The 25,442-nt window shown below is 33.5% G+C and overlaps 2 protein-coding genes across 2 annotated transcripts; one reads left to right on the top strand and one right to left on the bottom strand.

Annotated features, from left to right (window-relative positions):
- Positions 1-877: 877 nt before the first annotated feature.
- LOC131630368 (amidase 1-like) lies at positions 878-3,489 on the bottom strand. The gene is made up of 8 exons (XM_058901155.1): positions 3,273-3,489; positions 3,024-3,176; positions 2,555-2,805; positions 2,281-2,463; positions 2,068-2,194; positions 1,699-1,867; positions 1,460-1,594; positions 878-1,221 (listed from the first exon to the last, which is right to left on the bottom strand). The coding sequence occupies exons 1-8, from the start codon at positions 3,386-3,388 to the stop codon at positions 1,084-1,086; spliced, it is 1,272 nt and encodes a 423-aa protein (XP_058757138.1). The 5' UTR covers positions 3,389-3,489; the 3' UTR covers positions 878-1,083.
- Positions 3,490-10,877: 7,388 nt separating this feature from the next.
- LOC131630359 (PKS-NRPS hybrid synthetase cheA-like) lies at positions 10,878-14,681 on the top strand. Its single transcript, XM_058901147.1, has 5 exons — positions 10,878-11,076; positions 12,451-13,693; positions 13,774-13,877; positions 13,965-14,591; positions 14,635-14,681. Exons 1-5 carry the CDS (start codon positions 10,878-10,880, stop codon positions 14,679-14,681), a joined length of 2,220 nt encoding a protein of 739 aa, XP_058757130.1.
- Positions 14,682-25,442: the final 10,761 nt, after the last annotated feature.

Here is a 25,442-nt window from a genome sequence, read left to right on the forward strand (position 1 = left end):
AATAATATATTTAATTATAATTATTGGAGCCCTGTTCTGTAGTTTTCTGCACATGCACAGCATAGGGCCGGCCCTGGTTGGGAGGGTTTTAGAGGATTTGGTTTTATTCATAACACCAAAAAATTTGGGGAACTCAAAATTTATATTAAATGAGGGTTTTGGAGAGTTTTAGAAGGCTTACATAAATTTTTTAAAGGGTCTTGCTAACCAGTGCCCTCAGGGCAATGGTTAAGCATTCCAAATTTTCAATTTTTGAGACATTAAATACGCAGATTACCGACATAAATTTACTATTTTTAAAGTCTTAATCATTTTCCTGAGGGCACTGATTAGCATTTCCCTTTTTAAAAATATCTTTTATGTTGTTATAGTATTCGGAAAATCAAAAATATAGTAATGATATACATTCTTTTATCATAGTATACAAAAGCATTTTTTTCAAAAAACATAAAATATTTTTCTATATTTTTTAAAAAATTTATTTTCGGAAGTCTTTCCTTCTGCTCCCCTTCAAACTCCCAGATATAACCTAAAGTTATATTCTATAATATTTTTCAATCAACAGGTTCTTTGGTTGGCATTATGTTATGATATCTTCTAGAGTCTTTGAAATTTAAGAAATCAAAATAATTTTTGAATAAGGCCAGATTGGGATCATCTCTTTTTCATGTTGGAACAAAAATAATTTTTGACAAGGTCAGATTGGGACCACCTCTTTTTCATGTTTTTGAATAAGGCCAAATGCAGTACAAAGATGGAACTACTCAAGACATGATAGAATGGTTATTATACCTTTGTGCTTCCCTCTTTTTAGTTTATTAAAGTAACACACTCATTATTAAACACATAAAAATAAAATACTTAACTTAACAATTAATTAATTAATTAATGTTTCCATTAACAAATTATTCTCACACATAAAACACATTGATGATACCATCACAAATCACACTTACTCAACTAAAAACTAAATCACAACATACTTGAAACACAAATACAAAGCACATTTATTCAGCTCCTCTTTCATTTCTGATTGAAGAATGAAAGTTTCTACTTTATTTAATCATATAAAATGACTTATGCTTAGTTTACTACTTCTTCCCCTTGCATAACTTCATAAAGTTTGTCAACAAGACTAAGCAAGAATCCATCTGCTCCATGACTAGCCAACAATGAGATTGATATAGGAACATCATTATACTTCCCAATTGGTATACTCACCTACAAGAAAAAAAGTTTCAAAAAATAACCAGAAATCAAATTCTGCTGAATATTTCAAAAAAAAAAACATACTTTCTCCGTCTTATATTATAAGCAAAAATAAACTTTTCAGATTCATTAAATAATTAATGTATCTGGACTATATATAGTCCAAATATATTAATTATTCAATAAATTTGAAAAGGTAATTTTTCTTATAATATAGAACGGAGGGTATATATACATAAAAGTAATCTACCTGGCAGCATCCAGATGTTCCAGCAATGGACTGCAAGCTAAAAGCCCTTGAGAGAAAATTCTTCAATTGTGATATATTTGTTTTGAGTTTTGGCGGCGGACCTGAAACCGTTGGCATCATAATAACACTTGAATCCTGAAATTTTTACACACAATTTTATTAGACATTATAAATTCAATCTGTTAATTTATTCGCAACTAACTAACTTATCTGTTATCGGCTAAAAAAGAAATACTTACTCCGAGAAGATTAGTAATAGCATCACGAGATTCTTTAAACACAGAATAACAAGTATCAATTTTTTTTCCACTTATCCTTAGAGCTTCATATACACTGTCAGAAATTCCAGGTCCTAGTTTAGGGTTCACAGCAGTAACCCATTCACCGTGGTTTTTCTTGAACTCATACCTACAATATTCAATTATAGTTAACAAATTAAGAAATTAAGTTTTGATATAAAGTATATACAAGAACAACTAGAAAATTAATGAACACATATATTCTACCGCTAACTTTACAGTGCACTTGGTCGCAGATTGTTAACTGTCTGCAACCGATTGTACATTAAAGTCAACAGTAAAGTATCCGGTTTGAATGTTAAGTTACACCTTTCAAGATATTGCATGGAACTTGACAGTGCGACTATTGGTGGAATGTTGTACACGCTAAAACTTTCCAAGCTTGGAACTGCATCATTCACATAACTGCCAATGTTTTGATGCTTTAGAACACTACCTACAAATTTTGGATACAACAAAAAAAACATGAAATGAATAAAAAAACGCACTTATTACAATTGATAAAAATAGTAATTTTTTCACCTCCATATAACTTCTCAACTGCTTTGATGATGAGTGATGTAAGAGCTTTGTATGGAATGCTTGAAAGCTCAAAACAATCATCAGCAATAATTATTTGAGCAGGTTTCACATGATGTATTTCCGGAAATTTCAGAAGTACACTTCCAACTTTGTTCAAAATCTTTGGATCCCTTGCAAACCATCCTACATATAGAAATTATGTGAAAATTATAGTTTATAACAAGAAATCAATTGTACAATAGATATGAAAATGGTGAATTATTTAGAGTTTTACCTACGGTATCCAAACTCTGTGCCATAGGAATAACTCCTGATGATGAGACAAGACTGTGTGAAGGACGGATACCGAAAACACCGCAATAGGATGCTGGAACTCTGCTACTTCCTATGCAATCTGTTCCCATAGAGAAATCCACAAGCTCTGAAGCAACAGCAACAGCAGATCCACTTGAAGATCCTCCAGGAACCCTATCTGGAGCATTCACATTTTTCGGTGTGCCATAATGTATATTCTCTCCCATTATACTGCCAAGATAGAGTACATATATAGTTTTAAGAATTAATACCAATGATAACATAACTTTTTCTCTTTCAATAGAAGTTATATATGCCGTGTTAACAGAAATATCGCAGATTTAAACTCGCATCTCAGTGTATCATCTATGTTTGGACTATAACTTACGCTCGAAGTAATGTTATATATATAAATTTGGAGTGAAAAATATGTAAATTTTGATTTAAACCTGTAAGCCATTTCATCCATGATATTTTTACCAACACAAGTGGCACCAGCTTCTAATAAGTTCAAAATAGTTGGAGCAGTGCAAGTAGCAGCTAGATGAGTCTTTGCCCAATCAGGATTTCCAAAACTAGACACACGTCCTTTCACATCATACCTGTTTCAAATTCAAACTCTAATTAAAATTACTTTCAATTCTTGTATAATTAAGCAGTTTTTGGAAAGATGAATTTGCTTAAAAAGAAAGTGTTACATGTCTTTGATTGAAAATGTAAGTGAGTTCAAAGGAAGATTAGGTGCATGGTTGGGTTGTAAAATGAAATGTTCCATGAATGATCCTCCACCTCCAATTTTTGAGATTGATTCCATGGTCTTAAGTTTCAACTAGAGATTGATGGTGCTATGTAACACAAGCTGTTAAGACCATTTATAATGAGGTTGTTCAAAAAATTATTAAATAGTTGAATGGTTGTAATGAGGTTGTTGAATGGAGGGTTGAAGTGAAGTGGATTAATTGGTATTGAAAAAGAGAGTGTAGGGGCCACCTAAAACACTTGGTAAAATCTTATTGGCTGCTGTGATTTTTTAGATTTTTATTTTTATTATTTGGGGTCAATTATTTCATAGTAAATTAATTAATTAATTTATTTTTATTTTCTCTAAAATTCTTTTTTTTTTCAATTATTCCATGGTAAATTGATTTTTTTTTTACTAAAATTTATTATAAAAAAATTTATCATTTTTTTCTATAATAGAGACTTGGTTTATTTGATTTGAATACAGAAAAAAATCGATTTTTTCTCTCTAAAACATAAAAGAAAATAAGAATATGAAATAAAAGTAGTAGGATAGAGTCTTGAATTTTATTAAACAAAATTATTTTCGTGAATAAAAGTTGAATGAGTGTTAAATAATTAGGTGGAAGAGAGAAGATGACGTGGAGTATAAAAAAAGTGTTAATGTGCCAACTTGATAATGTAATACAACTGATACTACAAGATGCAATGCATGCTTTTATAGTATTTTTTTTAGAAATGATATTTTGACATTCAATTCCTACACTACACCGTATGTCACTTTTCACGTGAAAAGTGACATACACAATTTTGACATTTTCTTTATATTTTTTTCTCTCTCCAAAACAACTTTGGTTAATAGGGTGTAAAAATTTAGTTAATACAGTTTGTAGTTTGGTTAATAGATATCCTGGCAATAAAAAGTAGTCTTAACTTGAAAATAAAAGTGGGTTAATTGAGTGTTATAAGTTGGTTAATATAGTTTATAGTTTGGTTATTAGTGTCTTAACTTAGAAATACAAGTTTTTTAATTGAGTGTTATAACTTGGTTAATACAATTAAAAGTTTGGTTAATATATATTCTCACTTAAAAAGATAATCTTACGTGATAAATTAAGTTTGGTTAATACTATGTATAAAATTGATTAATATTATTCATAAACTAGTTAATTAATTTTCAAACATAAAATATATTAAATATTAAAATAAAATTGATTAATGAAGTATAAAAGTTCGTTAATATATTTATAAATTAGTGTCAAGTATGGTTAATAGCATGTATTTTATTGGTTAATAAAGTAGTGAAATTGATTAATAAATTATAAGTAAGATAGTTGGTTGATAACGTACATTTTTGTGGTTAATTATGAAGTTGGTTAATGACACAACCATATATTGGTGTTATAAAATAAAATTTTTTTAAATTTTTTTTTAAAAATATATTATTATTTTATTTAAAAAAATATTATTCACCGTATAATATGGATTTCTAGGGTTGAATAAGGCCCCACCACATTTCTTAACATGGTACCAGAGTCTGGTTTAAGATCCGATAGGTATTATGATTCTCGCTATCGGGTCACCCACCATTTATTTTCATGCTCAAGTTGTCTAGTCCTGGGCGTGAGCGAGTGTGCTAAGAGTTTCACATCGGACAATATATGACTTGAGCATGTGTTTATAACTGGGGACAATCCTCACCTTATAAACTGGTTTTATAGGGTTGAATTACGCTCAACCACATTTCTTAAGAATAGTGTATATGATGTTACAAATGAGTGAAGAAATAGTGTGAAGATCATTTTGTAGTCACCTTTATCGGTACTACAATATATGTTTAATATTATCTAATTTTATAATATCAATAAAAAATAATATTACATGATTTTTCTACTATGTCATTAGTAATTTATTATTTTCTCTTTTTAATTATTTTTAGTTTTTTCAATAACATTTTGATGGATGATATTTTTAAATACCTAATTTGTAATTTTTTTATAATAATACAAAATTATCTATCTTTTTGAATTTTATGCAAGTATAAAGTGACATATTTTTTATTAGACAGACTAAAACATTTGCCTCTAATTAAAAGTTTTACAGGGTAATATTAACTTGTGTTCTAAGACACGCTAAAAAAAATTCAAATAAAAAATTTATGTTGAAAAATACATTTAAGATTAATTATACAAATATAAAATGACATGTTATTATTTTTATTTTTTTAAATATATTATTAATTAATATTTCTAATTTATCTTTAGAGGACATTTTTTTGACACAAATATAGAAAAAAGACAACTAATACTCTACTAGAAATAATATAAAAACAAAGAACAATTGAAACTAAAATAAATAGCATCAAGCACAAAATTAGTAGGTCAAATAGAGTAAGAAAATTTTTAGAAGAAGAATAAAGGGTTAAATATGTTTTTGGTCCCTATAAAATTATCAACTTTAGTTTAAATATGTTTTTGGTCCCTATAAAATTATCAACTTTAGTTTAAATATGTTTTTGGTCCCTATAAAATTATCAACTTTTGTTTTTGGTCCCTATAAAAGAGTTTGGATTCAAAAGCATTTCTCATTGTCTTATAGTAACAGGGTAAGATGAGATGTCAAACGGTGAAATTGTCAAAACACTTAGCATTTTTCAAAGTCTCAAAAATCATGTCCAAGCAGTCAACTTTTCAAGGTTATAACTTCCTTCTCAAGCATCCATTTTGATGCTCAATGGCTACAATTCAAGATTTCATATGATACTACATCATGGTGAAGAGTTTGGATTCAAAAACATTTCTCATTTTCTAATAATAACAGGGTAAGACGAGATCTCAAAGTTGTGAAAATGGCCAAAACACTTAGAAATTTTTCTAAGTGTTTTTCAGTCTCAACATTCAATTTTGATGGCCAGATTTCTCCATGATGCAAGTTGATTCTCTTCAGGTGTTCAACATCAAAGTTGTAGGGCATCATGCCACCTTTTCATTGATACCAAGGGAAAAAAATTATGATGCTTGAGCATGAATTTATGATGGGACAAAGTGACCACGGTAAGAAAGATTTTTAAGTCAAAATTGTACATCACTTTTCATGTCCAAACGTGAGATTGGCCTCATGATCCATAGAACCTCTGAAGTGAACCTCTAATACTCATAAGTTCTTATATTTAGAATGCTTAAAACATCTCATTACACAAAGCATCCATGCCTTGTCCAAACCTTTTGCCATAAATGGATTAAAGTGAACAAAGCATTTTTTTCCAGAATCTTCAAAATCTTGCTTTACATTCTTGAGCCTTATAAACCTGAAAATTCATTTGATCATACTCCATCTCTACATCAGAAACACTCCACCCTAAACCAAACCAAGAATCCATGCCCATTTGTGTTCATCCAAACGTAAGCCATGAAGCATGTTTGTGCCACTTTTGTTTGAATTGCACCAATGAAAAACTATCAATGCTTGCTTCCAAGACTTCTCCCATGCCTAAATGCAACCTCTATAAAAGGTAAATTCAACTCAGATCACAAAGACACTTGATTTCTAAAAAAAAACCACAACTGAAGCTCACTTTCACTTCAAAAATCCTTATCTTTGAATTTCCAAGCCTTCTCTCCTTACAATTTTTTCACTCAATCACCATCCATACACACCATAGAGATTATTGTAAGCATTATATTGCATCGGTAATCACCAAACCGAGCCATCCAATTCTCACATTTTTCACTTGGTCAGCGTGATTCAGCAAGTTTCAGAGCAAACCAAGCATACCAATATACTCTTGGAGGTTCAAGGAAGCTAACCACATTGTTTTCCATCTTTGAAAGTTCTTGAAAAGGAGAAACAAACTCTCTTTGTTAGACAAGATTATTGCAACTTAGAACTCCCTCATACGTGCATCAACTTAGAACTCCCTCATACGTGCATCATTTTAATCATTTCTTGACATGGTTATGTTAACTTTAATGTAAGGAGTAAAATCCCTGTGCATTTGGATTGTGATTGTGCTTGGTTACAATTTATTTATTTTTTTGGTTTATCACCATCGGTTTAGTTCGGTTCGGGGATCAGTTTTGGCATCAAGTGGTTCCAGCCCCCTCCTGATCGCAGTTGCGGAGAATCGAACTGTGGTTCTCCCTACCAAGTCCAGCGTCAATCACCACTGGACCAACTAATGATTGGTGGTTACAATTTAATTTAAATTTGAATTTTTAGGGGGTAGACTTTAATCTGAAAAATTATAATTAATGATTGAGATTTAATTTAAGTTAATTACATATTTGAAATCCTCATGAAATTTCAAGCAAAATGACATTTACTTTTTATTTTTGATGCACAAATGAGAAAGTTAGAATTGTGTCATTATTGAGTTTTGTTGTTGTTATAACGATGAAGAAGATGAACAATACTGTCCTGCTTAATTTTTTTAATTCGTTTGTTTATTTTATTTTTATTGATAGCTAAGTGATTAACGAATTGGCCATCATGGCATATTGGTTAGGGTGTATGTTTGCAAGGAAATGAGTTAGGGTTCGAATACCCCTCGTCCCAAACCTGTTTTGTGTTATTTTCTTTTCCCTTTTTTTTTGTTTGATCCTATTTTCTGTTACGCCTCCATGACTCTGGGTCTGAAGCATTTTCTGTCCACACACCTCTACCTCAGCCTATCACCCCCCTTTGTTTTATTTATTTTATTTTTATATTTATTTTTATGTTTAATTTTTTGTTTAAGTTATTTTGTTTTTTTATTGACTTTATTTTTTACACATAAAAAGTATCAAAAATATGTATGATTATTTTTTATTTTATTAGTTTTATTTAATTTCTTTTAAGCATGTTATTTTATCTCAATATATTAAAAATACAAAAATATTTATTTATTTTAAGTCTTTTTTTATTGAACAACACCATGATTTATTGTTTGCCTTAGTCTCATGCCTTGATTTTTTTTCTTGATAATAATTTGAAAGCTTGATTCATGAAATACTTGTTCACTTTTGATTTGTACATGTACTTGAAAAAACCCTAATTCCATGTCCTTCTTTGATGTTAATCTTGATGCCATGTTTTTCTAGTGATTGATCAATCTTATTGATGTGATGATGATACTTGGGATGTATGATTAATGATGCTTGGATGTTTTTTCTTAACACCTTACCATGAACCATAAACATTTGATGAATTCATTTGAAACCCTAATTGTGTAAACCCCAATTTCATTCTATGTTTCCTTTGTTGCTTTGTCATGTTATGATGTCTTTGAGATATTGCTTATGATACTTAACTTAGGTTTACCACACTTGTGTTTATTGTTTCGTTCATTCATGATCTCTTATCATTGTTTCTGATGTATGTTCATGCTTTGTTATTTTTGTGATGTTGTCTTAGATGCTTGATACTTTCTTCTTGATTCATACCATGATACCTTGAGTTGATAACTCTTGCCTCCTTTATGGACTTGTATCATTTTCTTTTACCATTCCTTGATTGATGTTTGTTTATAATATGCCCACATGCTTACTTTTCCATTCTTGATTGGATACATGATTGATTTTCCTTAGGTTTTAGACTTAGCTTTATCATGTTTTAGATGATACATGCTTTACCTTGTGCAGTTGATGTTTAGTCTTGACTTTATCATGTATGGTTTATGATATGTTACTTGATTCACACTTTGATAATTCCATCATTTAGCTTTGATGTTTTACACTTGATATGTCTTGATGCTTGCCATGCCATATCTTTGATACCTTGACTCATTTCTCTCGACTCACATGATTGTTCTTGCTTTGGTTTGTCTTATTTACTTATGATTGATCTTTCTATACATGTTTGGAAAGATTATTTTCTGAATTAATCTTGCATTCTTCCTTTGATACATGACATGATGTATGCTTTGATTCATTTCTCGTTGACATGTTATTTGTTCATATTTGTTTACTTGATGCATTTGGTTATGGGCTTCTTGATTGCTTACTTGGTTTGATCTTGTCTTGAGCTTGATGATGTTTGCCCTTTTGTTTGATTGGTTATTTGATCATTCTTTTGTTTTGCACTTGACACTTTGTTTTGATGCATGATCACTTACTTTACTTTGTGTTGGACTTGATTCTTATTGTATGTTTAAGTGTTCATCTGGGGTGTGATTAGATGATTAGGTTTAAATGAGCCACCTCCTTTGTTTAGGGTTTTTATGCTTTCCTTTGAGTTTGTTTAGTCCACTTTAGGCTTTATCTCTTGTGTATTCACTTGATGTTAATCTTTACTTGCTTGTGCCTCACATGCTCCCTTAGGATCTTCAATCCAATTTTAATCTCTTTATTAAATTGAATTAATTAGACCTTAGGATTTTATTAAAGCATGCAAACATGATTATGGTTTCCCCATTTCAATCCAAACTTTAAGTCCATCATGGCATGCCAACATTAGGTTAAAAACTCCCCCTTTCAAATCTCAACTTTAAGTCCACTTTGTATGACAACAATTAAGATCAAGTTTCCCATTAGATTTTGTTTCTTTCATATGCATCTTCATCTAAAACTAAAACCTTTTTCTTAATGAAATCCAAAACCACTTAATAAATATCTCAAACACTTTCAAAACTAAAGGGTAATGTACTCAAATACCCTCACATTATCAACATTGCTATGAGCCTACCATGGGAAGCACAAGAAACACTCTAAATACACTGGACAAAACACAACAACCAAAAGTGATAGTTAATGTGATTCTTGACTCACGAGGACCATTGCCAGAAAAGTACGAAGAACACATCAAGTACATTGGTGCAGTGGGGCAGCCATCTCCTTCCAAAAAGGAAATCGTTCCAAGTTCCCATGCCTTAACTTCATTGAGGAACATCTGCAATACCCTGGTGGTCGACTAACTTTACAATGCAGGAATGGTAAGCAAGTTGCGGCGTGTCAACAACTGATAGACAACCAGAACTGTAGCATTGCAGCAAATGAAGGAAGCTAGTGATTATATCCTTAATAGAGCTAGTGATATGAAGGAAGGTGTTGGCCAAAAATTTAGGTAAAATCAGGTTATGAAGACACTTTAATTCATGAGAGATTTGCAAGAGATAAGACAAAGGTTGGCCACATGATTTGTCAAGCTAGAAATAAAAAATATCACCTTTGCCAATGAGCTAAGTAGTTTTTTTATTGGAATTTAGGATATGAGTTTTTTAAATAACTTTATATGGATGAGAAAATATGGTGCCTAATGTGGCCATCAGGTTTAATGTCTCTCTCTAAAAAATTTACGGTTGAATTGAAAAATTATTATTGATCTCTCTGGGATCAGAACGATCTTATGTGGCCTGCAACACTTAAGCCTTTGCGGTTGGTGCGAAGACAAGGGGTGTACTTGCAAGACACTCTGATACCGAAGTAAGGTACATGGGGAAGATAGAGAGCAAGTACGAAGTTAGAGTGTAATTAGAATACCTGACCCTCTTATGAAATAGGGTATTTATAGTGCCCCAGCGTTGGGCCAAGGTCTTCCATTTTGAGTTGGATTCTGAGGCCCCAAACAGAAGACTGCCAGGATACTACATGGGTAAGGCAAGATCGCCACGTAATCTTCGTCCTGGTCTAACTACCCCGTGGCCGGCAGATGTGGGGAGACCGATTCTTTCGGAGGCGGTTGACCACGTGTTCTTAGAGGAGCACGTGGGTGAAGGACTTCTCAACGATTGTGGCAATCTGGGCTACTACGTTGGGCCATGCAGTAGCGTTGGACTGAGCCCTGCCCGTCGGTGGGCCAGCCACAGACCTAGCCAGAACAACTATCAAATGAATATGTTTCTAAAATTTAACATCAATTAAAATTTATCTAATATGTTAATAAAATATATCAGAATGAACTCGTCTTTGGACCATTAGTTTATTTAACAAAAAAAATATTGATTTTACTATAATAAATTAACATAAATTTCTAATATTTAATCTGTTTTTAAGTGTTTGGTTTGAATTTTCCATATTTATTAAGATAATAATGATTAATTTTATGTTTATTTCAATAATAAGGTGTACTAGCTAAACATGTTAATGAATACTTATATTTTAAAGAAATAAAAAAAAATTGTTAAATAAATAAACGAAAGATTAATGCATATTAGAAATCTATAAAAAATCTGAGATTCCAAATTTAAATTTTATAATATTGATATTTTTCAACTGATCTACATGCCAAAAAAGAAAAAAAATTAACCCAAAATATATATCATTTGTCTAATAAACTAATGCAAAAATTTCGCTTTTTAAAAGGTGATTAAATGAAATATTTCAAATTTCAACTAGTACTTATGCAATCAAATGAGTTTAGCGAGCAGGATTATGGAAATCAAAATGATTATGTTTTTCTAACAAGAATTAAAGAGAGTTCGTATAAAGAATCATGTGAAAAAGACATAGTATAAACCAAGGCACAACAACATCGTTCCCCTTCATGCAAGTTATTTTCCAAATCCGTTTCAAGTTTCACGTGTGATATTCAATTTTGAAACTATAGTCACTCTCACTCACCAAAATCAGTATCTTGTTTATGTGATTCTCTTTTCACCATCTGTCATAATCGTCACGACGAGCCATTCAGAATGATTTTGTTCCAGAGTTTCTAGTTTGGGGTTTTGGTATAGTAAACTCTGGGAAAAAAAGGAACTTGACCCAACCAAACGGCGAAAATTTTACTTCGTACCCCTACAATTGCCCTTCTACCCCTACAATTTTGTAAAAATGCCAACTTTACCCTCAATAGTTAATAACCATTTTACCATTTTACTTTTTACCATTCATCTAAAAAGTCAAAAAAATTCAAATCTGCACCCCTACGCACCTTCAATTCGGAACACTTCTGGTAAGTCATCCGGTTCACAAACTAACAAACCGGAACACATTATGCAAGTCATCCGGTTTACTTTTTTTTCTTCTCGGAAGACATTCTAAAACTGTTCCGGTAATACGAAAATCAAACCGGAACAGATAAGAAAAGTGTTCCGGTGCATTTGTAATCAAACCGGAACAGTTTTGAAAAGTAATCCGGTGAACTTGATATCAAACCGGAACAGATTGGAAAACTGTTCCGGAACGCATTTTGTATTTTTAAATTTTTGGTTTTTTTTTTTAGGTATGGAAGTTCCGCTCCAAATTTGTCGGAAAAACGAGACAGCTATAGATACCACTGATGTTTTCACAACTTCACAGAGATTTGTCACACGGGAAGAAGTTATCCGCTGGGTTAAAGAGACCGGAATCAACAATAAAGTGACTGTTATCATAGCGCGTTCAGACACTGAAACAGGCAAAAGAGGAAGAAGTAACAAAGTTATATTTGCGTGCGATAAAGGTGGAAAATATAAGGATAAAAGTGAGACTCAAAGTGCTACTAAGAGATGTGGATGTCCATTCAAAATCAGATCGACTCCGGCAAAAGATGGGTCTGGATGGAAGGTTGATGTAAAATATGGAGTTCATAATCATGGTTTACCAGATAGATTAGAAGGCCATTCATTTGTTGGTAGGTTGACAACAGATGAGAAGCAGCATGTTGCTGATTTGACAAAGAGACATGTTCCGCCTAGACACATATTGACTTCCTTGCAAGAGCGAGATCCTGAGAACGTCACTCGGATCACGCAAATATACAAGCATAAAAGTGTGATTGAAGCGGAGATAAGAGGTCCAAGAAGTGAGATACAACATTTGCTTAAGCTTATAGAGGAGGCGAACTATGTTTATTGGAGTAGGAAACGGGATGATTGTGAAGTTGTGAGAGATATTTTTTGGGCTCATCCAGATTCGGTAAAGTTGCTGAATCTTTTTCCTACTGTCTTGATTATGGACGCCACTTATAAGACCAACAAATATAGACAACCTCTGTTTGAAATAGTTGGTATGACATCGACCGAGTTGACATTTGCGGTTGCATTTGCTTATATGGAGTGTGAGCAGACAGAGAGTTATATTTGGGTCTTGGATAAGCTGAAGCAATTGTTTGTGAAGAAAGATGTGGTTCCACAAGTGATTTTGACGGATAGAGATCTTGCTTTGATGAAAGCAGTTGAAGTTGTTTTTCCTACGACGCATAACTTGCTATGTCGTTTTCATATTAACAAAAATGTTGGGATGAAATGCAAGGAATATGTGATGAAAGACATGCGAGAGACGATAGGCACATTGTGGAAAGATGTTGTATGGGCTAGTAATGAGGTTGAGTATGGTGTACGGTTGCAATATCTTGAACAAGCATGCTTTGCTTGTACTGACTTCCTCGATTACGTGAAGAACACTTGGTTGATCCCACATAGGCAAAGATTTGTAGGCGCATGGATTAATCTAGTGCTTCATTTTGGTAACACCACGACAAATCGGTATGTCATAATTCTTAAAATATTTATTTAGTATTAATTTTTGGAATATTATTTTTTTATACCTTTTTTGTTTATTTTAGGGTTGAATCTGCACATTGGAAGCTAAAGCAGATGTTAGGAAACAGCCTTGGTGACATGGTCAAAGTTTGGGAAGCTATGAATTCTAACCTAAAAATCCAAATAGGTAACATTCGAGCTTCGTTTCAAAAAAGTTTTTATGAGGTTGAGCACGCACACATTAGTCCATTTTATGATAATTTGCGTGGTTCAGTATCGAGAGCTGCTTTGAGACGCATTGCAGAAGAGTTATCGAGGCTTGATTATGTGTTAAATAGTAGGGAAACATGTGGTTGTACTATGAGAACAAGTTATGGGCTACCTTGTGCTTGTGAGATGGGAAGATCGATTGTTGTTGGAATCCCATTACAAATAGAAAGTGTTCATCTTCAATGGAGGATACTATCTATGGAAGGTGACTTGCCTTTAGATGAGGAAGCTGGTTCGGAGGTGGATATGAGTAATGCAATTGATGAATTGTGGAGAAGGTTTAAATCACTAGATGTTGTTGGAAAAAGAGCATTGAAAAGTAGGGTTTGTGAAATTGCATATCCCACAACAACTTCATTGTGTCCACCACCTGAGAAAATAAAAACTAAAGGCGGAGTGAAGAGGAAAGGGAAGAAACCAGTTGGGTATGATGTTTATAGGGATCCTTCAGGTTTTGAGTATGCTGATCAGGCGTCTCAATCTTCACAAAAACAATCGCAAGCATCACAAACTTCCAGGAAGCAATCACAATCAAAGAAGCAATCACAAGCAAAGGATGAGGATTTCACTCTTCAGTTTCCTTGTCATATTAGGCCATATATTACCGAGATTGTTAATGTTGTAGCAGATGGTAATTGTGGATTTAGAGCCATTGCATCGTGGCATGGGTATAGTGAGGATGGTTGGGCAATGGTGCGTCGTGACTTGGACATGGAATTGAGAGAAAAGAAGGACTTATATGAGAGATTGTTCGGTCTAAGTTTATTCGAAGTGAGAAATGGATTGTTGATAGATCATGTTGGTTTTCAACCACCGGAGAAATGGTTGACACTACCAGAGATGGGTTATTTGATAGCGAATCGGTATAACATTATTCTTGTGCTGCTTGGTAACCCTTGCTTGACCTTTTTTCCTATGACAACAACATTTTCTCCAAGTGCTCCTACATATTGCATTGGCCTTGTCAACAGGAATCATTATCTTCGGGTAACCTTTATTTAATTACTTATTTAATTACTTATATAATTACTTATTTAATTACTTTGTTAACGAAGTTTTATGTCATGAAATCAGGTTAATATGAAAGAAGGCTTCCCGCTGCCACCCGTCACGCTAGATTGGATGAAGTTTCGTCATCAAGTGGCGACATCTTGGATGTTAGGATTTGCTGGACGTCTTCAACATTGGCACCATCTTACGCCTATGTTACCATCACGTGTTAATATAGATTAATTAAGTGACTTTAATTTATATGTAATATTTTAGCTAAAAACGTCTTAGATTGAGTTATTTTATTTACATCTTAGAAGTTTTTATTTTATTTACAAAAAAACACTAAATTATTATAACATTGAATATAGAACATTAAAACATGATAACAATAACATAGAATATTAAAACATGATAACAATAACATAGAACATTAAAACATAGAACATGATAACAATAACATAAAACATGATAACAATAACATAAAACATTAAAGCATTAGACTCTTGCAGACGATTCTGGGCGCACCAGCATCTTCAGAACATCCTCAGCAGACCTTGTTAGGTTTACCTCAAACTCGATCGGTCCCTTTGCTATCTTACGGCGGTGTGATTTCCACATGTCTTTCATATCACCATCACATTTCAACTCCACAATATTATAACTTATCCTTCCATCAACATCCATGTTCCAATTTTCACGATACCAGATTTTAGTCACCACTCGGTTATCAGTTTCTGGCAACTCTTCTTTCACCCAACTTTTAAGTGACTCGAGTCTCCCGCAATTGTTAGGTATTGAAAGCTTCATGGGTTCCTTAGTTCCAGTATAGAAAACAATTGTGTCAACCATAAAATTACCAAGAGACATTCTGAAAAATATGATATTTTGTGTCAACACTAGGAGGTCCTATTTATAGGCCATGAGGGCAATCTTATCCGCACAATATCTTATCCACATAATATCTTATCCAAATAAGATATCTTATCCAAATAATATAAACTATAGAATAAAATATAATCCAAAATATACAATAAAATATAGAATAAAACAAAAGACTAAAATCAACTATAGAATCCAAAATATAATCCAGAATGTACCATAAAATTATCCAAAATGTAATATCTAAAATAAAATATAACATAGTCAATGCTCATCGGCGATGCGCAACACCTCAAATAAGTCAGCATACGCGACATCATCCTCCTCGGCCTCTACCTGCCGGAGATAACGGCGAACCAGTGTGGAGGCACGAGCCCAATCTGGATCAGCTGGTCCTGCATCAAAGACAGGAACGGGAACCTCTCTACGCTCACTAGGTGGGGGCGGCACAACCTGAGGATGAGACACACGGTAATACCACTCTAAATATCCATCCACCGTCTCATGAGGGTATCCCACCGCCTCCGTACCTCTAATCACATCTGCCACGCTCTGGTGATAACCAATCCACTCCACAGCAATCTCATCGTTGCTGAGCGTATCAGCAGGAGGTGCAGGCGGGATATACTGGCGAATACCAAACTGGCGAAGACACCTATCGGGTAAGTACGGCACATGTATGTCACCCGAAACAAGGAAACCTCTGTATAAAGATAGCTCGTTAAAAGCAATATGAGGTCGATGATCCTCGAATGGACGCCATATGACGTCTGTAGGTGTCAGCCGATCCAATATCGGTCTATATGCATCCACCTTGATGGCCCCCTGTCTGTAGAACCATCTCATCGCCCTCGGAAGCCCTTGGTTGTCTGACCGCCAATTTTCTCCTTTCCTTCCCAGAGTAGGAAAGTACTCATGTATCCAACACTGTTAACAAATAAATTAAATGATATTCATTAATACCAATGTTTATATATATATATATATATTAAATAATATAAATTATAATATATGAATAAACATATAATTAATTAAAAATAACATAAATACCTGTAGAAGAGTAGGATATCCACCGAGCTGCTTGCAACTAAACATAGATGCATCTCCAAGGTGGCGATAAAGAGTGGCCAGTGCCGCTGATGCCCAATTGTATGAACCAAGCCCACGTAGATCTCTAAACAATAGCAAATATCGGGCCTCAACCAGGGTAAATGTCTTATCCGCAAAAATGGTAGAACCTACCAACATCATCAGATATGCCCTGGTCGCGTAAGTCCAACTACCAGCAGCACGGTACTGCACGAATCTGTCATACAGCCACTGCAGTGAGTAATAAGCTCCCCTGCAAGAACGCACATGTACAGCCATGGCATGTCTATCCACTCCCAATAACTCACAGCCAAGATCAACAGCCACCTGCTCTGTGACATGCTCATCAGGATACCAGAACATACCATTGATAGGCAAATGGAGCAGGCACGCAACATCATCTAAAGTAATCGTCATTTCACCAAATGGCATGTGAAATGACAAAGTCTCAACATGCCACCTCTCCACAAATGCTGAGACGAGATTAACGTCTATCTTGGTCAGGCTAGTTCTCTGAAGAGAAGCCAGACCTGACCTAGACACGATAGCCTCAATCTCAGGTGGGAGCTGCTGAGGCACTCTCTCCTGGAGCTTCGTCCCGTGCCCAGCAACTTTAAGCTCCTTTTTAGAGCCTCTTTCCTGAAAATAAATAAAAAAACCACATTAGAAGATATAATAATAAATTCTATTTAAAATAAATCAAATAATTTTTACTAACCTCTCCGTACCATAACCGGCGAGCAACATGGTCTTGATATCGAACAAGTAAAGATAAATCTGATGGTCCACCAGGATATCCAACTGGCTGTGGTGGTGGGTTAGAGGAACCAGCTTCGTCGCGGCGGCGGCGGGTATGTGGTCTCCCGTCAGGTCCAAGTGTACGCTTTTTCCTGGAAAAAAAATTAAAAAAAAAAATTAAAAAAAAAAGCAAAAAAAAACAAACCGGAACAGTTCCAAAAAGGGTTCCGGTTTGCAACTGAGCTAAACCGGAACAGTTTTCAAAAGGGTTCCGGTGGAGATGAAAACAAACCGGAACAGATTTCAAAAGCGTTCTGGTATCATAGGCAACAAACCGGAAGAGTTCCAAATTGTGTTCCGGTTTGGAAGCGAACGCACCGGAACAGAAACCAAAAGTGTTCCGTGAAATATTTATGTGAACCGACCACTTACCAAATGTGTTCCGGTTTGGAAAGTTAATGAACCGGAAGAGTTTTCAATAGTGTTCCGGTTTGTGTTTCGTACAGATAAAAGGAGAGTCTTTGTTCAAGATCAGTAAAAAGTGAAAAATGAGAAAAAAAATTCCTATTTATGGAAGGGTAATTTCGTCCAAAAAATATGATTGTTAGGGTAGAAGGGCAAATGTAAGGGTAGGAAGTAAAATTTTCCCAAACGGCATAGTCAAGATCCTGATGATGCTAGGCCCAACAGAATTAAACTAAAATCCAAATGGCTAGAAGGATTTATTACAATTATTTTAGAGAATATTTTATTATCCCCCTACCTTCTTGGTCACACGCGGCGAAATTCCTAAAATGCCCCTATATTTTGAAAATGCATCTCCAAAATTATTTTTTTTCCGAAAAAAAAAAAAGTTGATTTCGGAAGTGCACTTCCGAAAACACAAAAAAAATGTGTTTTCGAATATGTATTTCCAAAAACAAAAAAAAAAAGTGTTTTCGGAGATATATTTCCAAAATCAATTTTTTTTGTTGAGATAGGTGCCTTTGGAGATGCATATCTGAAATATTCCAATTTTTGGTCTTGGAATGTTTGGATATGCATTTCTGAAAAAATTCAATAATTATTAAAAAAATCAAAATCAAGGTGAATCAATACCATTAATAGTATAATTAATTGTATTAATTAAAATTTATTATTAAATATATCATTATAATCAAGATATAATAATAATAATAATATTAACCTAATAAATATTTAAATTAACATTTTATTTTTATATAAAAAATTAATAATAATAATAATAATAATAATAATAAAGATATTTATTTTCTATTTTTTTATGATACATAAAAGAAATTATTTTATAAACTAATTTTCAAAAACAATTTTATAGTTATAAAAAATCATTTTATAAACAAATATAAATTAAAAATATTCTAACTTATATAAAATTATTTAAATTTTCAAAATTTCCTAAACAATTTTAAAGTTAAAAATTATTTTACTAACTTATATAAATTAAAAATATTCTAATTTCATAAGTAAATTTTGAATTATATTAAATTAAATATATAATTTATTTATTCATTAAATAAAATTAAGACAAAATTTTCTTTTAATCTTTTTAAACTAAATGAAAAATGTTTTTTATCATAATTAATTATTAAAATAATTTTTATATTTTTTGTTTTTATTTATTATTTTGAAAAACTATGTAATTAGAAATTTATATTAAAATAGTAAATAATTTTACTTTTATTTGATCTCTTTTATTTTAAAATATTGCTGAATAATTATTAATGTATTTTTTTTATATAATCATAATTATTGTGTATTAGTTATAGTTTTAGTATTAATTAATATGAAATTTATTTATTAATTTTAATTGAAATTAGAATAGAAATATCAATAGTATAATTATCATCATTATTATTTATAACTTACAAATTATATCAATTTAATAATATATGAATTAATCAATATCCCAAAAAAAATTAATTTTTGGGATATTTTCGGATATGCATATCCGAATTAATAAAAATCATAATTTTTTTGGTGTTTCGGAGATGCATCTCCGAAATAACCAAAATCCCAATTTTTTTCGGAGATGCACTTCCGAACTATGGAAAAATCTAGAAAAAAATTTACTTCGGAAATGCATTTCTGAAGTAGGGGTAATTAGGGGTTTTCGCTGGGGGTCACCCCCATAGGGGGGTCAGAAAAGAAATTCTCTTTATTTTATGTTATTTTAATATTTATTAGTTGTTGGGCCAGACCCAATATTTCTAAATAGCCCATTAGGGTTAAACCTTTGCTTGTATTTAAATGGCTTGCTGCCTAAGGAATGGGACTAGAGAATTATCATAAATCTTCTTCTTTATTGTTGTTGCAAATTCTGTTTTATGTTGTTCTTGATAACCCTAGATTCTTAGAAATTATAGTTGCTGCTAAAGATATTGTTGAGGAAGTTGTCCAAATAGCTCACCTTCACCTTGACAATGCTAGGCAAGAGACCCAAATGCAAATGGATGAGAGATTTCTCAAGACACATTCTGAAATGGAGCAACTTCATACAAGAATGGACAATGAAAAACATGTTTCAGATTCTAGATATGAAAAATATCATGGGTTTGCTCACAAAACTAGCATCAAGCTGAAAAACAGCCCGCTGTCACTGTTCCCGAATCCACTGTTCACGACAGCACTGTTCACTCACCTACTGCTGGCTCTGCTGCTACTGTTCACAGTGGTACTATTCACTCTGGAAGCTCATCAGGTATCACACAAATCCCTCCTTTGTTCCCTATCACTACCAATTTTCCATCAACTATCCCTAATTTACACACACACCACTTGCCTCACCAGCCTTTACACGTCCCTATACTACTATTCCCCCACTTTCCACTAACCTTTCTAACAGCCAAACCCTACCCAATCCCCAATCTTTCCGAACAGCATCCCAAAGGCTATTCTCCACACAACCTTACATGGACCCCATCTATTATACATCCCCACCAATCTTCACTACAACTCAGCCTTTCCCCATCCCTCAAATTCCCCAATTATGTTACCCACAACACCAACAAACATCTCCTATTCACACATTCCGAACTCCCAAATTAGAACTTGCAATGTTCGATGGTTCTAACCCATTAGAATGGTTGTTCCAAACGGATCAATTCTTTACTTTCTACAACCTACCCGCAGAAAACTGATTACCCATGATGTCCTTTTACATGAAAGGCGAAGCCCTTGCTTGGTTCAAATGGATGCATCACAATCATGAATTAAGGGATTGGAATTCGTTTACAAAGGCGTTGGAATTATGTTTTAGTCCTTCCACATATGCCAATCATCAAGCTAAATTATTCAAATTGAAACAAACTCATTCGATTGTTGAATACCAACCGCAATTCGAAAAACTTGGGAACCAAGTGGTTGGGCTATCTAGAGATGCAATCCTTAATTGTTTTATTTCGGGCTTATTACCGGAAATCCAGAACGAGATTGCTATTCACAAACCTGTTTCCATTTCTCAAGCTATTTGGCTGGCCAAGTTAATTGAATCCAAATTACGTGATTCTAAGCCCAAATTCACCAAACCATTTTCCCCACACACCCCAAAACCCACCCCAACAGCTGCAATCTCTAAGTCAACACCAATCAGCAAACCTTCAATCACAACCCAACCACCCAAACTACCAGTTCGCCGATTATCCAATTCCCAGCTGCAAGAAAGGCGTGCCCAAGGGTTGTGTTTCAATTGCGACGAAAAATTTATTGCTGTCCATAAATGTACAGCGGGAAAATTCCTTTTGCTAATCGAGGATGATGAAGTTGACACATCCGATGCGGTTGAAAATAGTGACCCTTTACCTCCCAATCCCGAAATCAATGACACTTATTTCCAACTTTCACCTCAAGCAGCCAATGGATACTTTTCTCCCAAGGCTCTATCGGTGGCTGTTTTAACTAATGGTTCTATTAAGGGTCTATCGGTGGTTGTTTTAACTAACACAGGCAGCACTCATAACATTTTACAACCGCGCATTGCTCATCATCTAAAACTTCCAACACAACCAATTCCAAATTTTTCTGTTATGGTGGATAATGGATCTAAGCTCTCATGTTCAGGTGTATGCCCAAAGGTTCCTATCAAGCTTCAAAATAGCTCCTTTTCGATTCCTGTTCACTTGTTTCCATTCGAAGGAGCATATGTGGTGCTAGGTATGGAATGGTTAAGAACTTTAGGACCTCTTATGGCGGATTTTTCAATTCCCAAGATTTCCTTCACTTAAAACAACACCGAGATCACTATAACAGGTGATAACCAAGCCCTCATCTCACCATCCTCTTACAATAATTTTTGTCACCTTATCCAAACTGATTCAATAGCATCCATCCACCTACTACTTTGTCAAACATCTCATGATAAAGATGTTGACTTACAACCCACCACAACAAACTTGCTTGACTCACTACCTAACACACTTCCCCCAAAAATTTCCAATATTATCAAATCCCACTCAACCATTTTTACCAAACCTAAGGGTTTACCCCCACCCATACCTCATTTTCACCATATCCCTATCTTGCCCAATATACCCCCAGTCAATGTTAAACCATATAGCTACCCTCACTCACAAAAAGATGCTATGACCAACCTTATCCAAGAAATGATACATGAAGGAATTATCAAACCAAGTAACAGCCCATATTCTTCCCCAGTTCTGTTGGTTAGAAAAAAAGATGGAACATGGCGTTTTTGAAAAGAAGCGGAAAACAGATGGAGATTCAAGGGAACAAGAACCGAAAATACTGTACCTTTCAAGAGGGTGATCTTGTCTTGCTCAAACTTCAACCATACCGTCAAATTTCCGTCCAATGTCGAACATCTCAGAAGTTGGCTAAACGATACTTCGGTCCGTTCAGAGTACTCCAACGTATCGGATCGGTGGCTTATCGACTGGATCTTCCGGCGTCCTCAAAAATCCACCCGGTGTTCCACATCTCGCAGCTGCGAGCTTTTCACGGAGAGGACACACTTTCTGATTCAACCATTCCCGGAGATTTCGAGCCACCACCAGACGACACAACGCGTTCTGCACATGCAAGTAGGGGTGTAATCGGATTGATTTGGACCTTTTTTGGTAAAAAAAAGGTCCGAACCAATAATATCTTCATCGGTTTGGTTTGGTTCGGTTTTTAACATTTTTCAAAAATGGAACCGAACCAAACTAATCGGTTTGGTTTGGTTTGGGTTGGTTTGGGTTGATTCGGTTGATCGGTTTTTAATATTTTTTTGAAACATTATATTCATCAATGTATTTTTCAATATTGTATTTTTCGGTATATTTTATGCTATTATTTTTTAAAATAATACATTTCATGCCATTTATTTCATGCTCTAATTTTTCAAACAACTTACAAGTTGCACTTAATCTATATATGAAACAATGACATAGTTTCATTGCATAATGAAATAAATTCACAATAAAAGTTAAATCTTGACATCGGAATGTTGGAAATAGATTTGAAAGTTTAACAAATAGAACACAAAAAAACACACATCAATTAACTTGTTTCCGCTTTAAATACACATAAAACTATTTTGTAACAAGACTAGAAGGAGTTTTGTTGAAGAAGAAATCAGAAAGGTAAAAACAAATATGAAAAGTAACGAAGAGAATTTGAACCTGTAGAAGGATACCATAACATATCATAGTGGCGATAGTGAGAGCAACATTTGAGGTAGACAACTAGAGAAGTAGTTTAGTGAAAGTTATGACTTATGATTTTTACTTTATATGTTTTGGAGTTTAGTTCTAAATGCGTGTTTTGCTTAAAGGAAGAAAGTGAAAACAAAGATGGAGAATGGTTGGAAAGGTACAAAATTTGAGCTTAATGAAGGGTGGAATAATGGATTTAGAGCGTAATTATTTCCATTGGTTCGGTTCATCGTTTTGGCGGTTTCTAAAAACTAAAACCGAGAACCGAACGAAACCACATTGGTTTTTATTGGTTCGGTTCGGTTTTAGAACCGAACCATAAATAATCGGTTTTATTTTGGTTTGGTTTGGTTTGAATTGTCGGTTTAATTGGTTTTTTTTTATCCGCTTACACCCCTACATGCAAGGGAGGATCCTTCAACCAACCTGCAAACGAAACAACAATCTTTAATCTCAGAATCAACTCAAGACAAGGGTAAGCCGAGCGAAATCGGATATAAGAACAAAGTGAATACCTCGCATACTTCAGAAGGCTTCGCGTCTTTAGATTGGGAGTACATCCTTTGTATTTCTAAGATAAGTTTCAGTTGATAGTTTTTTTTTTCTAAACTTTATTCTCGGTCTTTTGTAAATGAATTAGTGTACCACTAATACTCTCTTTATATCAATTCTTGCTTATAAAAAAATTGCCAACATACATTCAAGAGTACAAAATCTCGTTTTGTATTCTCTCTACTTTTCCCTTAATTTTCACATGTTTTCTTATCTACACTTTAGTATTAGTACCTATTTCTTTTATAGTATTCATTGCCAATAACACAACTATTTTAATATTAAAAATATGTATAACATGCAAAGAGACGGTCCCTCAATTTTCACATGTTTTCTTATCTACACTTTTAGTACCTATTTTTCTTATAGTATTTATTGCCAATAACACTAAACTATTTTAATATTAAAAATATGTATAACATGCAAAGAGACGGAGGATTTAGTGTGTGTTTGTATCCATGTCTGAATATTAAGTATCACATTACAAAACAACTTTAACATGAAAATGTTGAAGTTTTAAAACTAAGGATTTGCGAAGACATAAAATTCATCATGCATCAAATTTAACACATGATCAAACCAATGTTTAATGAAACTCCCTACACCTCTTATTTTCTCTCTTCAAGGGAGTATTTATTTGGGACCAAGATTTATGGAGCTAATTCCTCCAATAGATATCAGGGTCGATCCAACACAATTCGAGATTTAACGTAAATGTTAAAGTGCAATATTCATCTCATTCTATGGAATGCGTCTCATACATTTGAAAATTCAAAAATATGTTTACTGTGTCTAGAGATGCATCTGCAAACGCATCTAAAATCACACTAATTCTATTAATTCAGAAACACATCCAATTTTTGTCAAAATGTAGTCCAGAAATACATTTGTGTATATTATTTAGGGTGCATCAGAAGATACATCTTCATATACCCCCATGTATTTATTTTTGATATTTTTATTTACTGAGTTGATTTATTTAACAACTTAATGATGTTTTCAGATATGCATATGCGGAAATGTCAACAAAACTTTTTGAGTTACGAAGCTCTAATTATGATTAAAATACTACACGTCTGTCATGTTTTTCAATTCCTTTGAAACACCGCATTTTGTATTTTTTTTTTTTTTGCACTGATTTGTCTCGAAAACATCATTAAATAAAAAACGCATAAAATATAAAAGAATGCAATAAAATGCTTAATAATATAAATCAAAGATAATTAAAATAAACGATAAATAAACGTGTAAAATTCACTGATCACTCGCCGCAAGAGGGCTCTTTAACATGAGCATGTTAGAGCTATGCGGGAAATTGTCTCACCTAGGCCTCACAATGGGGAAACATCCTCTTCTAGGAGCCGCCATATGGCATCATCCCAGACTCACGTACACCAAGAGGAAATGCCTCAAAATACACACATAATCCAGAGCTTCTTTCACATCACGTGAGTTTGCTCTCTCCATAGCTAAAAAAGTACCACCAAACAAGGTATCTCACCATCGTTTGAAAACCAAAAAGAAAAACATTCAGCAAATTGTGTAAAAGACCATATTCA

Source organism: Vicia villosa, unplaced genomic scaffold (genome assembly GCF_029867415.1).
Source record: "Vicia villosa cultivar HV-30 ecotype Madison, WI unplaced genomic scaffold, Vvil1.0 ctg.000673F_1_1, whole genome shotgun sequence".
Taxonomy (NCBI): domain Eukaryota; kingdom Viridiplantae; phylum Streptophyta; class Magnoliopsida; order Fabales; family Fabaceae; genus Vicia; species Vicia villosa.